This window comes from Saccopteryx bilineata, chromosome 9 (assembly GCF_036850765.1).
Source record: "Saccopteryx bilineata isolate mSacBil1 chromosome 9, mSacBil1_pri_phased_curated, whole genome shotgun sequence".
In the NCBI taxonomy this organism is placed as follows: Eukaryota; Metazoa; Chordata; class Mammalia; order Chiroptera; family Emballonuridae; genus Saccopteryx; species Saccopteryx bilineata.
Window position 1 is genome coordinate 75179917 of NC_089498.1, and position 15267 is coordinate 75195183.

Below are 15267 nucleotides of genomic sequence, written 5' to 3' on the forward strand. Positions count from 1 at the left end.
TTTTTTTTTGGAGTCAGAGAGACAGGAAGGGAGAGAGATATGAAGCGTCAACTCATAGTTGTGTCACTTTAGTTGTTTATTGACTGCTTTGACCAAGAGGCTTCAGCCAAGCTAGTGACCCCATGCTCAAGCCAGTGACCTTAGGCTTCAAACCAGTGACCTTTGGACTCAAGCTAGTGACCATGGGTTCATGTCTATGATCCCACAGACAAGCCAGTGAACCCGTGCTCTAACTGGTGAGCCTGTGCTCAAGCCAGATGTGCCCATGCTCAAGCCAGTGACCTTGGGATTTTGAACCTGGGTCCTCTGCATCCCAGGTAATTACTTTATTTACTGGGCCAGCACCTGGTCAGGCTGGTTTGAACTTCTTGATACACTTAAAATTTTTCAGCATCAGCAAAGTATTTATTAAAAGCTTTATTTTGCTATGATTTATTAAGAACATACATTTAGCCTGACCAGGCGGTGGCGCAATGATAGAGCGTCGGACTGGGATGCGGAGGACCCAGGTTCGAGACCCCGAGGTTGCCAGCTTGAGCATGGGCTCATCTGGTTTGAGCAAGGCTCACCAACTTGGACCCAAGGTTGCTGACTTGAGCAAGGGCTTACTTGGTCTGCTGAAGACCCATGGTCAAGGCACATAGGAAAAAGCAATCAATGAACAACTAAGGTATCGCAACGAAAAACTGACGATTGATGCTTCTCATCTCTCTTCCTTCCTGTCTGTCCCTATCTATCCCTCTTTCTGACTCTCTCCCTGTCACTGTAAAAAAAAAAACCCCCCAAAACCACCATACATTTAAACAATGAAATATGTTCAATCTGTCTTGGATAGTTATGGAATAATTTAGAATAGTAATGTCTCTTTGGCTTTTAGCACTTACATTCCTCATTTTTTTTGTTTTTTGTCTTTGGTTTGCTTTTCTTTGTTGTTGTTTCTATTTCAAAGAAAAAGGTAAAAGCAAATTTATTTTTGTTTCAACTGGCCTTATTAGACTATAGACTACTATAAGGTTCAAATAAAGAAAAGGACTTATATGTGTGTTTGTGACCACTTAATAAGTAATAGTTTATAATTATCAGTATGATTATAGAAGTAAGTGACTGGAAAAGACTTTGGAAAAGTAATGACCTCAGAACTACAGAGGCAAAGGTCATCAAACATTTTCTTAAAGGGCCAGATGATAAATATTGTAGGGTTTGAGGGCCATACAGTCTCTGTTGCAACTACTCAGCTCTCCTGCAACTACACAACTACTCAATTCTGTCATTGTAGTGTGAAAGTAGGTAAATGAACAATAGATAGTAAGTGAACAAATGAACTTGGTTATGTCCCAGAATAACTTCATTTACAAAAACTGGTGGCTGGTCTACCAACCTATGTTCTATAGCATCCTAGCAAATAATATTCATAAGCAACCATGTATAGTATTTATATAATTCTGTGCCCCACAAAACATCTTTTAATATTGTTGAGGATATTGTTGTAAAATCTTGGAGGACTGAGGACTTTTTGTTTTAAAATGACCTAGTAGATGTATACTGAAATACTTTCCAGTAAGGCATCTGATGTTTGGAATTTTTTAAAGATACTCTGTGGGGCTGGGTGGCTATAGATGAATGAAGTTTGACAAAATGTTGACAAATATAGTAGCATGTGATGGGCGGATGGAAGAAATATAACACTGTGCTCTCTATTTCTGTGTATTTTTGAAAATGTCTGTATTGAAAAGTTACTACTTAGAGACCTAATGGTCCAGTAAAAGGCCCTCCTCTTGACTTCACCTTACTATAAGAAGGAGAATAAGAAGCAAAAATACAAGCTTGTTTTTCAGCACAACCAGAGAGATCTCTTCAATCCCAAAGCACAATTCAGTATATAAAGAGAGGCCGCCAGATCCCATGAAGGTCAAACGGGTGTGTGAAAGACCCTGAGAGATGACACCTAAGGTTGCAGATCCCAAAAAAGCCACGAGAGCTCAGTTCTCCAAGAGCAGTGGCTGGCGTTCGACTTCTCCGAAGCAACATTCATTACTAACACTGTCTACGATGTCCTCAAGGAAAGTTAATTTAGGAATTCTGTACCAGTCCAATAATTATTCAGTATAAAGGCAAATACAAACATTTTTTAATATGCCAGACTTCAGGTAATTTAACTCTCATGAGCTCTACTTCTACGGGATGAATTTTACTCGACCAAGAAATGAAAGGAGAAACTACAGTTAAAGTATTGATAGTAAGCATAAAGTCCATTGATTCATAAAATTAAAACGTGAAAATTAGGTTTTACAGAGCAAAATGTGAATGTTTAGAACCTTGACAATGTAGTAATGCTATAACAAACCAAAATTGGAAAGATGAAGGAAAGAAATGTTATAAAGTGGTATAAATCTCATGTTTTATAACAGGCTGTCAAAAAATATTTAAAAATCAATAGGCTCAGTAAAAGAGGTATGTAGGGAGGTATGGAGGTAGGTTGATGATTAGTAGATAGGTAGGTGAATAGAAACATAGCTAAACACTAAGAGAAAGATTATAATAAACTAAATTGGATGGTAGTAGAGAAGAAAAAAGCATAACTAAGTTCATTATTATGCATAATAGTGTGTGTGTGTGTGTGTGTGTGTGTGTGTGTGTGTGTGTGTGTGTGTGTAGAGAAGGAATCAGTTGATGAAACTGCCATATAAAATTTAGTGGCCAGAGTAGGAAAGTGTAGGAAAATGAAATTTGAACAAAGATTCGAAAGAAATAAGAGAGCCTGATAGCTACCCAGAGAAACAGTATTCTAAGTAGAAGTAATAGTTGTTGCAGTTTCTGAAGCCAGAGTATATAGCGGGTGCATGCAAGAAACAGGAGAGTTTAGAGGGGCTAAAGCATAGTGATTGAGAGGGATAGTGGTAAGAAATGAAGTCAGAGATATTACTGGACTTAAAGCAGTTAAAAGAATTTAGACTTTTACTCTGAAATGACTACTAACACAAAAAAACTATTCCATACTATCAGAAGAAATACATGCATAACTAAAACAAAGCAAACATTAACCATTTAATAAACCTTTTAAGAAAATAAAGCAGCAGCCTGACTGGTGATGGCACAGTGGATGGAGTGTTAACCTGGGATGCTGAGGTCCCAGGTTCGAAACCCAGAGGTCGCTGGCTTGAGCACAGGTTCATCCATCCTGAGCATGGCATCACCGGCTTGAGTGTGGGATCATCAACATGACCCTGTGGTTGCTAGATTGAGTCCAAAGGTCACTGACTTGAAGTCCAAGTTTGCTGGCTTGAGTCTAAAGTCGCTGGCTTGAGCAAGGGGTCACTGGCTCGGCTAGAGCATCCCCCTCACCTCCAGTCAAGGCACGTATGAGAAGCTATCAATGAACAACCAGTGTGCCGCAACTATGAGTTGATGCTTCTCATCTCTCTCCCTTCCTCTCTCTCTCTCTTTCTCTCTCTCTCTCTCTTTCTGTCTCTTTTATCTCTCACCCCCCCCCAAAAAAAGGATAAAGCAGCACTAAAAACAATGCATAAAATTTTTATAGGATAGACTGAAAGGAGATTAAATGTTATATTAATAAATATAAATAGGCTAAACTTTCCTAATGGAAAATCCCAGATTAGATCACAAAGAAAACTGTTCAGAGTCATTCCTAAAACAAAGAAACTCAAGATGAGTAACAAAATTAAAGGACTGGCAAAGGCATAGCTTACACTGCAACCAAAAACTGCATGATCTTAATATTGGACAATTCAAAAGCATTGCATTAGGGAAAAGGACATATAAAATCTATATAGAGAAGCCTGACCTGTGGTGGCGCAGTGGATAAAGCGTCGACCTGGAATGCTGAGGTTGCCGGTTCAAAACCCTGGCCTTGCCTGGTCAAGGCACATATGGGAGTTGAAGCTTCCTGCTCCTCCCCCCTTCTCTCTCTCTCTCTCTCTCTCTCTCTCTCTCCCCCCCCCCTCTAAAATGAATGAGTAAATAAAAATAATTTTTAAAAAATCTATATAGAGAAAACCTTATTATGTCTCTCAGGGACACGAATACTTAAATGGGAAAGCTTCTTAGGTAGGAAGGTTCTTGGGGAAGAAGACTCAAAATCATATAGATGCCAGTTTCCCTTATGTTGATATGCAAAACAGTTAGTGTGGAGTTAATATAATCTCAAATGCAATACAAAGCAAAAAACTAGATAATATTTATCGAGCACTTAAATCTATGCCAGGCACTGTTCTAAATGCCATATATGTATTACTCATTTAGTCCTCCCAACGACTTTATGTGGTAAGACCTCGTATTACTCTTTATCCATTTTTCAGTGAAGAAACTGAGGTATAAAGAAACTAATGAACTTGCCCAAAGTTGCAGATAAAGTTACTAAATCAGAATAGGAACTCGAGCAGGATGATTATAGATTCTGTGCTTGTAACCACTGTGCAATATTGCTTCTGAACCTAATAGGAGAGAGGAAGAGAAGAGAAAGTGTGTGTGTGTGTGTGTGTGTGTGTGTGTGTGTGTGTGTGTGTAACTAGATAAATTGATTCTAACCTTTTGAGTAATACAAACATTCATGTATGTCCTGTGCCTCTTGACCATCCAGAGCACGATTGTACATGTACATCTTTAAACTTTGAGCTGGAGAATTGCATGAGATAACAAAAATTTTTTTTATTTTAAAAATGTGTAAGGCAAAATTTAAATAAGGCAAATGATGTTCTTCTTGTTTCCATAAATTGGTTATCAAACAAACATAATTTTAAGTTAAAACTGGAACTGGAACTAATTTCATTTTTTGAAAAAGAACTCACTCCTGGGGGTCAACAAGCATGAAAAAAAACCTCACTACTCAAAGGACTAGAGTTCATATGAAGAAAAAAGTAAGGAAAAATAGCCAGGAAAAATTTTAAAGGAAATTAGTAAGAAGAAACTAGCCTACCCTACCAAATATTAAAATATATTATAGGCCTTGACCTGTTGGTTCAGTGGATAGAGTATTAGCCCAGCATGCAGACATCCCAGATACCATCTCTGGTCAGGGCATACATGAGAAATGACCATCTGCTTCTCTTCCCTTCCCTCTTCCCATTCTCTCTCACTTCCTTCTCATAGCCAGTGGCTGGATTGGTTCGAGTGTTGGCCCCAGGTGCTGAGGATAGCTCAGTTGGTTCAAGTGTTGGCCCTAGGTGCTGAGGATAGCTTGGTTGGTCCAAGTGTTGGCCCCAGATGGGAGTTGCCCCCATTCCAGGTGCATGCAGGAGTCTATCTCCCCTCCTCTCACTTAAAAAAAATTAAAATAAAAAATAAAATACATTATAAAGCTAGAATGTGAAAACAGTATGGTTACTAGAAGAGGAGCAGATTATTAGACAGAATAGAAAAGTTCAGAAAAAGATCCAAATTCATAAACATATTTGGAAAATTATAAAGGCAGCATTTCAGTAAGAGAGAAAATGAATTATTCAATAATTGAGAGAGCTGTATTATTATAGGGAAATTAGGTTTCTATATTTTTTTTTAGGTGAGAGGAGGGGGAGATAGGCAGACTCCCACATGTTCCCCAACTGGTATCCACCAAGCAACCCGGTCTGGGGCCAATGCTTGAGTACTGTGCTATTTTTAGTGCCTGAGGCTGAGCACTCAGACCAGCCAAGCTATCCTCAGTGCCTGCAGCCATACTCCAACCAATTGAGCCACTGGCTGCAGGAGGGGAAGAGGAAGAGAAGCAAATGGTCGCTTCTCCTTTGTGCCCTGACTGGGAATCAAACCAGGACGTCCATATGCCAGCCGACACTCTATCCACTGAGCCACCAGCCAAAGCCAGGTATCTACTTTTTAACTTTGACTAAAACTAATTAGTAATGAATCAAATATTTAAACCTGAAAAACTTGAGAAACCATAGGAGAATTTTGTAATATTTTCAAAGCAGGGAAGGCCTCTAAGATATATGACACAGGCCCCTTAAACAAAGAAAAGATTGATAAATTGGACTCTAAAACATGCAAATAGTGTGAATACAAAAACACGATTAACAAAGTAAAAAACCAGGGGAATTTTTGTAACTTTTTTTGACAAAGGGTTAATTTTCTTAATATTTAAAGAACTTAAATAATACTCAAAGACCAAGAATCAAAATTTTTAAAAAACGACAAAGGATGTAAATACTCAGTTCATAGAAAAGCAAATAAAAGTAACACTTAGATAAAAATGTGCAACCCTGGCCAGATGGCCTGGTTGGTTAGAACTTCCCCCAAAGCCCAGAGGTTTGCTGGTTTGATACCCAGTCAGGGCACATACAGGAACAGATCAATGTTCCTATTTCTTCCTCTCTCTAAAATCAATTATATTAAAAAATGCATAAATCCTCAGTTGTAATATAAAAATACAACTATGGTGAACTACTGTTCACCTGTGACAATGCAAAATAAAAAAGTTTGATAATACATTATTTAGGAGGGCATTGGGAACCAGATACTCATTTAATGAAGAATGTAATTTATATGTATGTAAATGTATATAACCTCCATGGAAGACAATTTGGTACTAGCTTTCAAAATTTATAGTACATATAACTTTAACCTGGCACCTTCTCTTGAAGTATTTTATCCTCAAATATCTATGCCCAGCCTGACCAGGCAGTGGCACAGTGGATAGAGCTGCGGACTGGGATGCTGGAGAACTCAGGTTCGAGACCCCGAGGTTACCAACTTGAGCATGGGCTCATCTGGTTTGAGCAAAAGCTCACAAGCTTGGATCCAAGGTCGCTGGCTCGAGCAAGGGGTTATTTGATGAGAAACCAATCAATGAACAACTAAGGTGTCGCAACGAAAAACTAATAATGGATGCTTCTCATCTCTCTCTGTTCCTGTCTGTCTGTCCCTGTCTATCCCTCTCTCTCTCTGTCTCTATATAAAAAAAAAAATCTATGCCCATATTCAAGGGATGTTCACTCTAGTATCATATATTTTAATAATAAAAGTTTGTCAGTAGACATTTGTAAAGATATACCATGTAACTCCATTCAGTCACTAAAAACAAGTAAGTTAAAAAACAAACAGAGCATTGACCTAATATGCCAAGTTTGCAGGTTCAATCCCCAGTCAGGGCACATACAGGAATTAACCAAAGGATACATAAATAAGTGGAACAACAAATTGATCTTTCTGTCTCTGTCTCTGTCTCTCTCTCTCTTTCCCTCTCTGTTTATCTTTCCCTTCCCCTCTCTCTAAAATCAACTAAAAAAAGAAAAAGAAAAACAGTTGAGTAATGAGACTGCAGAGTGCTGCTACTCATTCATGGATGCACAGACTTATATATGTATAGCACTGTTTTTTATAGGACACCCAGATTTAACCTTTAGGGAGAAGAATGAATAGCTGGGCCACAGGTATACAATGTAGACCAATATTAAGTGTAAAAGATGGAATTTTTTACATAGTTTGGTTCTTTTGAATTTTATATTATATACTTGTTTATTCAAAATAAATAAACATTTTAAATAAAATCATATTGCTAAGAAATGCATAAATATCCTAGCCCCTACTGCTATTATTGAGCAAAGAGAGGCACATAGAGGACAAGACCCAGGGCCTATGTGTTTGTATAGGTCATTAGCAGAATTGAGGCCTGGATTCTAACCCTGATTCTGGTATATGACTCTTAGTAAATTACTTCTGTGGGTGTCAATTTTTTTATTTGTAGAATAGTGGTAGGACTCATCTTCCTTTTTCTTCTAGCATTAGTTTCAAACTAAGTCATAGAGTCCAAGGATTCTTTCCATCCCTTTAGGGGTCTCAAGCACAGGTGTGATTATAGGGTTTGCCAGAACCTGTCTTTAACCAGAACATCCCTGGACCTCTGAGTAAGATTGAGTTTAACTAAATGTTTTAAAACTTTTTATAAAGTCTGTAAGTCACAGTCCACAGTAAAGTCACTGTATATAGTAACTTAACTTAAAGATTCTCAATGCCAGTGTCAAAACACATTATTGTGTCATGATCAACAGAGAAGTAAGTCTCAAGTAATTTTAAATGTTTACATTTTTACATAAATGCCATTTTCACATTTCTGTATGCACTCTTAAGTTGGAAGGAGGTGGAAGTTAATGATATTCACATGAAGGCGATCAAGTCTGTTATACGCAATAGTTGTGCTAAGCCAAGGCATGTATTGTAATAGAATTCTAAATGATTTTTCTTTGGGCTGATGGAGTGGAATATAGTATTTGGTTCTGAGGCTAATACATTGGTTTTTTAATCAGTTAACATCTTCTTTTCTTCCTCCTTTAATACTTTTTGGGGCTGTGAAAGTGAAAGGTACAAAGCTAAATTAAGCATATGACAAGGTAGAAACAAATTTAGTATTCTTTCTGAAACTTAGTTTAATGTGAGAGCCTAATTTCAGACATAAATGCACAATGATGCTACTCTTTGAGGAAGTAATAAAAGTAGATATGAGTGTGACTGTTTTCCTTCTAACATTTAAAAGATGGTAGTGATTAAGATTTAAGAAATGAAGTTGCCGCCTGACCAGGCGGTGGCGCAGTGAATAGAGCGTCCGACTGGGATATGGAAGACCCAGGTTCAAGACCCCGAGATCGCCAGCTTGAGTGCGGGCTCATCTGGTTTGAGCAAAAAGCTCACCAGCTTGGACCCAAGGTCGCTGACTCGAGCGAGGGGTTACTCGGTCTGATGAAGGCCCGTGGTCAAGGCACATATGAGAAAGCAATCAATGAACAATTAAGAAGTCGCAATGCACAATGAAAAACTAATGATTGATGCTTCTCATCTCTCTGTTCCTGTCTGTCTGTCCCCGTCTATCCTTCTCTGACTGTCTCTCTTTGTCTCTGAAAAAAAAAAAAAAAAGAAATGAAGTTGCCTAACCAAGTTTTCATTTTTTTAAAAGGAGCATGAACAGAAAGACTAAATGTTTACCTAATATCAGTCAGTTCATGGTACAACTACTTAATAACCAATGATACCTAGTAAAAGACATGATGGAAATACAGGTCTAAAAACCAGGAAAGTTTAATTAACACTCGGTAGCACTTAAAACCAATAATAAGTGTTTTTAAAGTAGATGAGCACTGGCTGGTTAGGTCAGTTGGTTAGAGTGTCATTCCGAAATGACAAGGTTGTGGGTTTGATTCTTGGTCAGGGCACACATGGGAAGCAACTAATGAATGCACAACTAAGTGAGACAACAAATGAATGCCTCCCTTCCCCTTCCTCTCTCTTCCTTCCTCTCTCTGTCTCTAAAAATTAATCAGTAAATAAAAACTTAAGCCTGGCTGGAGAGCTCAGCTGGTTGAAGCACAGAGGTGTTGCTGGTTCGATCACAGGTCAGGGCACATACAGGAACAGCTTGATGTTCCTGTCTCTCTGTCTCTCCCTCTCCCTCCCTGCCTTTCTCTCTAAAAAAAAAAAAAAAAAAAAAGTTAAAAAAAACAATTTATGTGAAGTGTATATGTAAATGTGTTTGTATAAAATCAAACCAGAATGTCCATTACTATTTTCTTAGGATGATGGGACTTGGAGAGACTTTTATTTTCTTTTATCTGTATTTTTCAACTTTTCTACAAAGAATACATATTACTTAAGTGCTCAAAAAGCTATTTTTTATACACACACACATATGCATATAACACTTGCTCTATCCTGACTAGATATGTCTTTGTGTTTTCTAGGTGCACCAGAGACTTCCTTCTTGGCAGAATTTGGGTGTGGTTTATTGCAGTACTGTTGTGCCCTCTGATGGTGAGTTTTGGCAAATCCATTTTTTATGTCTAATTATTTTTCCCCCTCAACTCAAGTGTTTCCCATCATGTAATTGACATAGAAATTTATAAACTGCCTGACCTGTGGTGGCACAGTGGATGAGGCGTCGACCTGGAAATGCTGAGGTTGCCGGTTCGAAACCCTGGGCTTGCCTGGTCAAGGCACATATGGGAGTTGATGCTTCCAGCTCCTCCCCCCTTCTCTCTCTCTCTCTCCTCTCTAAAATGAATAAATAAAATAAAATAAAAAAATTAAAAAAAAAAAAAAAAAGAAATTTATAAACTACACTTTTTCATTTAACATTAGCTTGGAGTTAGAGAAAGAAGGAAGGTGCTAAATGAAGAGAAATAAATTTGAATGAGGATCTAGTGAATTTAGAGGAGAAATTGGTAAGAAAAATTAATAAACCCATCAAGTTTTCACATGGATGGAATATTACTATCTAATTAAAAAATTTTTTTTGACTGGGGACATAGTTAATGTGAGACTCACAGAGGCATCATCCTTAGTATTGCCTAACCACTGGGTCTTCACATATGGATAACAAGCAAGCACTCCAGCACCTTCTGGTATCAGAGCCTGCATAGAAGCAATTCAAAGTCTGAGACCTCCCCCTTTGCTTGTCTGTTTCTTTCCTTAGGCTCAAGGCTGTAATACTCTTCTTTGATGTGGAAAAGAGTGAACAGATGCTTGGGGACTCTTATAAGGTCCTTTGTAAATGTCCATGATACTGCAAACTGGCAACAGAATCTCAGTTTTGGTTGTTCTTACAGTGGTAGAGATATATTTACTACTCTTCTTGTCATTTCTCTTACCCAGTATGGTACATTTATAGTTTAAGTTATTTACTTCGGGTTGACTGTTAAATATATTTCCTCTTTGTAAGGTTTAGTTTGATAGAGCTCTAATTTCAACCTTATAACCATTCTTAAAACAACCATTGAAAGAGTATCCTGAAAATATATAAGGGTATCTGAAATGGAAAAAACTCCAGATGAACCATGAAGGTCCTAGGATCCCCTGTATTTAATCACCATAGATATTTGCAGTGTTACCAGAATCCTCTCCCAAAGCTGTTTAGTTACCTGAATATATAAACAGTATCTTCATATTTGCTAAATTCTCTAAACTTGGAGGAGGTATTCATTTGTGATTACTCATTTGTAATATGGGAAGGTTGAAAGGAAAAATAGGCCAGAATCAAAACAAGGAAAATCGTAGCTGGCTTTCTTTTTCATATCTCTTAAGAGACATAAAGAACTGATAAAGTTATATCAGCACATAAATTAAAAGCAGCCCTGGCCAGGGAGCTCAGTTGGTTAGAACATCATCCGGATACACCAAGGTCTCAGGTTTGATCCCTGGTCAGGGCACTTACAAGAATCAACCAATGAATGCATAAATAATTGGAACAAGAAATTGATATCTCTCCCCATCTCTCTCTCTCGTCCTTTCTCCTCTCCCTCCCGCTTTCTCTCTAAAATCAATAAATTTTTTAAAAAGCAGCAATTGGTACTTTGTTACATCTAAGGACTGGTAGATATATTGACCCATCAAAACACAATATGTAAACAGATGCCAGTATTTCCCACATGGCCAAAAACCAGCAGACCATAATGCCACCTACTTTGTTCCCTCCATAGGCCCCTTTAAAGCAGTGGGTGGCTATCACTCTTATGCCTAACACTGTCTTCATCCATTAAACATCTAAATGGGTGCTGTCCACATCTATGCCAGCACCACTCCCAGGTCCTAGTATCTTCCTCTATTACCACTACAGGGTAACATCATTGGATAGTTTCCATAAATAGAGAATTTTTCTTAATATATAAAATGCTGTTTATAATGTTGAATTTTCTCAGCTTTTGCTGAACTAGCAGCATTTCATTAAAAAATTTCTAGCTTTGAGGGGCAGCAAGATGGTGACGGAGTAGGTGGATGTTCCAATTCCCACCTCCCAGAACCAAACTTGATTACAACTTAATTTTAAGAACAATCACCTTGAAAAACCAACTTTGGACTAAACTAAAAGGATTCCATAACCAAAGACCACTGAAAAAAACACACTGAGACTGATAGGAAAGGTGGAGACGTGGAAAGGGCTGCCCTGCTCCCAGGAGCGAGCAGCAGCCCAGAGGGACTCTCACAGCGAGGTCGGTTGCCCAGAGCATTGTGGGTCCTCAGCCCCAGGACCGGAGCCCCAGCCTAGAGCCCCAGAACCTAGAAGAGGCATACGGACAGTATTTAGCTGATAAAAGAGCCAGGATGCTATTTGCGAGAAAGAGAATTCTCAGACCCAGGCTCCATATTAAAGGGACCATGCAGAAAACCTCATTCACAGCCACTTACCCGGGGCTCCAGGAGCAGGGAGTGCTGAGAGGACTAAAGTTGCCAGAGGAGAGTGTAATCTTAGAGGCACAGGGAGAGACACTTTGAGGGACAGCCACCCTAACCCCCAGGGATGAGTCACTCCCCAAATCTAAAGTGACCATTTTTTCTGGGAACAGCAACAAAAGCAAAGGGAAGAAATTACCCTTCCCACCAGAGGTTCTCCTGCTCCAGCCAGAGTAAGGAGGTGCTTAGAAGCAGGGAGCACACCAGGGACACAGGTAGTGAGTGCTGAGGTCTGAGCCACACCACCCCTCCACGCTGCTAAGTGCTCGCTGAAGGGTGGGCGGGCTGGCAGTGGCCAGCACAGCTGCAGGGGCCAGGGCGGTCTGAGCTCCCACGCACAAGCCCAACCACAGCAGCAGAGGCCCGGGCGGCCATGGCTGCAGCACCAGCACTCACATGAACCCGCCCGTGGCAGCAGAAACCAGGCCCAGCCACAGTGGCACAGTTCATGGTGGCCACAGCGGCAGCCCAGGCATGGGCACGCAAGCCCACCTGCGGCTCCTGTGGCAGTTGGCTGGCACTGGTAATGCCCAAATCCAAGCGCCTGAGATGGTGACAGTGATCGCTGCAGGCCAGCGGACAGACCACACATAGGGAACAGAATGGCCACACCCACTGGACTCCTGGTGACCACACCTTTCTGAGGGCTGAAAAAGAAGAAAAAATAAATTAGAAAAAAAACGTCTGGATAGAATAACACCTGAGGTTAAGGGACAAGACACATCTAATACTGTACCTAATCTCTGAATTACAGTACTGAGCCCAACAAGTAGCCAGCAATAAGAGGTGGCAGAAAGCAGATCTCGGGAACTTGAACTTTTAAACAAACTTTTCCCAGGCCAAGAGTAGAGTAAAGCTAGCCTAGGAGTGCAGCTGCTGTTTACACAGCACTTGGTCTCAGCAGAGACAGCCACAAGATCTGGATCACCTGTAGCTCCAAAAAGGTTGATAAGGGCCAGTAACAGGCAGTGACCCCCACTGATCTGCGCCAGGCTCTGGCCAAGGAGGTCCAGGGTGGGCATATCCAGCAGCCAGATACTGAGAGCATCAGTTCAGAACCTAACAACCCTTGTTAGAGTGGTATCCTAAGGAAGGGCTCCTCACACCTGACCCAGCTAAGACATAGAAAATGCTGACACAAATAGCAAAAATAACAGTGACAGCAGACAGGTAGCCCACAACAGGTTATAAACAACAGCTGATACCAACCCAAGAAAATCTAGAAACAACACAATTGGACATTGGAGGCAGACAATACCAACCCTAGACTCAGCTAGCTACACAAACAACACACCTAAAGGAGGAGTCTATACACAGACAAAATGGGAAGACAGAGAAATGCAACAAAAATGAATCAACAACAGAAATCCCCAGAAAAAGAACTGAATGAGATGGAAATAACCAAATTACCAGCTGCAGAGTTTAAAATAATGATTGTTAGGATGCTGAAAGATCTTAAGAGCAACAATGAATGGACATAATGAGCACCTAAATAAAGAGGTAACAAGCATCAAAAAGGACCAGTCAGAAATGACAAATACAGTATCAGAAATGAAGGCTACACTAGAAGGAATTTAAAGTAGAATCAGCGATTTAGAAGACAAGATAAATGAAAGCAGACAAGCAGAGCAGCAAAAAGAAAGGAGTCTCAAAAAGTCTGAGGAGAGCTCTGTGACAATATGAAGAGAAACAACATCCATATCATAGAGGTTCCTGAAGGAGAAGAGAAAGAACAAGGAATAGACAACCTTTTTGAAGAAATCATAGCTGAAAACTTCCCTAAATTGATGAAGGAAAAAGTCACAAAAGTTCAAGAAGCACAGTGAGTCCCATTAAAGAGGAACCCAAAGAGGCCTACACCAAGACACATCATAATTAAAATGCAAAAATAAAAGGATAAAAAAAGAATACCAAAAGCTGCAAAAGAAAAGCAGTCAATTACCTACAGAGGAGCCCCCATAAGTATGACATTTGACTTCTCAACAGAAACACTAGAGGCCAGAAGGGACTGGCAAAAAATATTCAAAGTAATGCAAAACAAGAGCCTACAACCAAGACTTCTTTATCCAGCAAGTCTATCATTTAAAATTGAATATGAAATAAAAAGCTTCCCAGGCCCTGGCCAGTTGGCTCAGTGGTAGAGCGTTGGCCTGGCGTGCAGAAGTCCCGGGTTCGATTCCTGGCCAGGGCACACAGGAGAGGCGCCCATCTGCTTCTCCACCCCTCCCCTTCTCCTTCCTCTCTGTCTCTCTCTTCCCCTCCCGCAGCCGAGGCTCCATTGGAGCAAAGATGGCCCGGGTGCTGGGGATGGCTCCTTGGCCTCTGCCCCAGGTGCTAGAGTGGCTCTGGTCGCAACAGAGCAATGCCCTGGAGGGGCAGAGCATCGCCCTTGGTGGGCGTGCCGGGTGGATCCCAGTTGGGTGCATGTGGAGTCTGTCTGACTGTCTCTCCCCGTTTCCAGCTTCAGAAAAATACAAAAAAAAAAAAAAAAAAAGCTTCCCAGACCAAAAAAAACTCAAGGAATTCATTACAACCAAACCAATGCTGCAAGAAATGTTACGGGGCCTGTTGTAAACAGAATAAAAGAGAAAAAAATCTAGAAAAAGAAGAATATAGATTTAAAGAATAAAATGGTAAAAAAACAACTACATATCAATAATAACCTTAAATGAAAATGGATTAAATGCTCCAATCAAAAGACATAGGGTAGCTGCATGGATAAAAAAAACAGCACCCGTACATATGCTGTCTACAAGAGACAAACCTCAGAGCAAAAGAGACACACAGACTGAAAGTGAAGGGATGAAAAAAATTTTTATGCAAATGGAAATAATAAAAAGCTGGGGTAGCAATACTTATATCTGACAAAATAGACTTTAAAACAAAGGCTATATAGTAAAGGATAAAGAAGGTCACTACATAATGATAAAGGGAGCAATCCAACAGGAAGAGATAACCATTATAAATATCTATGCGCCTAATACAGGAGCACCTAAATTTATAAAGCAGATTTTGATGGACATAAAGGGCGAGATCAACAGCAATATTATAATAGTAGGGAATTTTAATACCCCACCAACATCAATGGATAGATCCTCAAGA

At 39.8% G+C, this 15267-nt stretch overlaps 1 protein-coding gene across 3 annotated transcripts in view; it reads left to right on the forward strand.

Moving 5' to 3' along the window:
* The window catches only part of MCU (mitochondrial calcium uniporter), a 259606-nt gene that overhangs the window by 180118 nt on the left and 64221 nt on the right, over window positions 1-15267 (forward strand). For all 3 annotated transcript variants that reach the window (XM_066243194.1, XM_066243195.1, XM_066243196.1), the window contains one exon: window positions 9681-9750. In XM_066243194.1, coding sequence (XP_066099291.1) covers window positions 9681-9750 — 70 coding nt within the window. The remainder of the gene's footprint in view (window positions 1-9680; window positions 9751-15267) is intronic.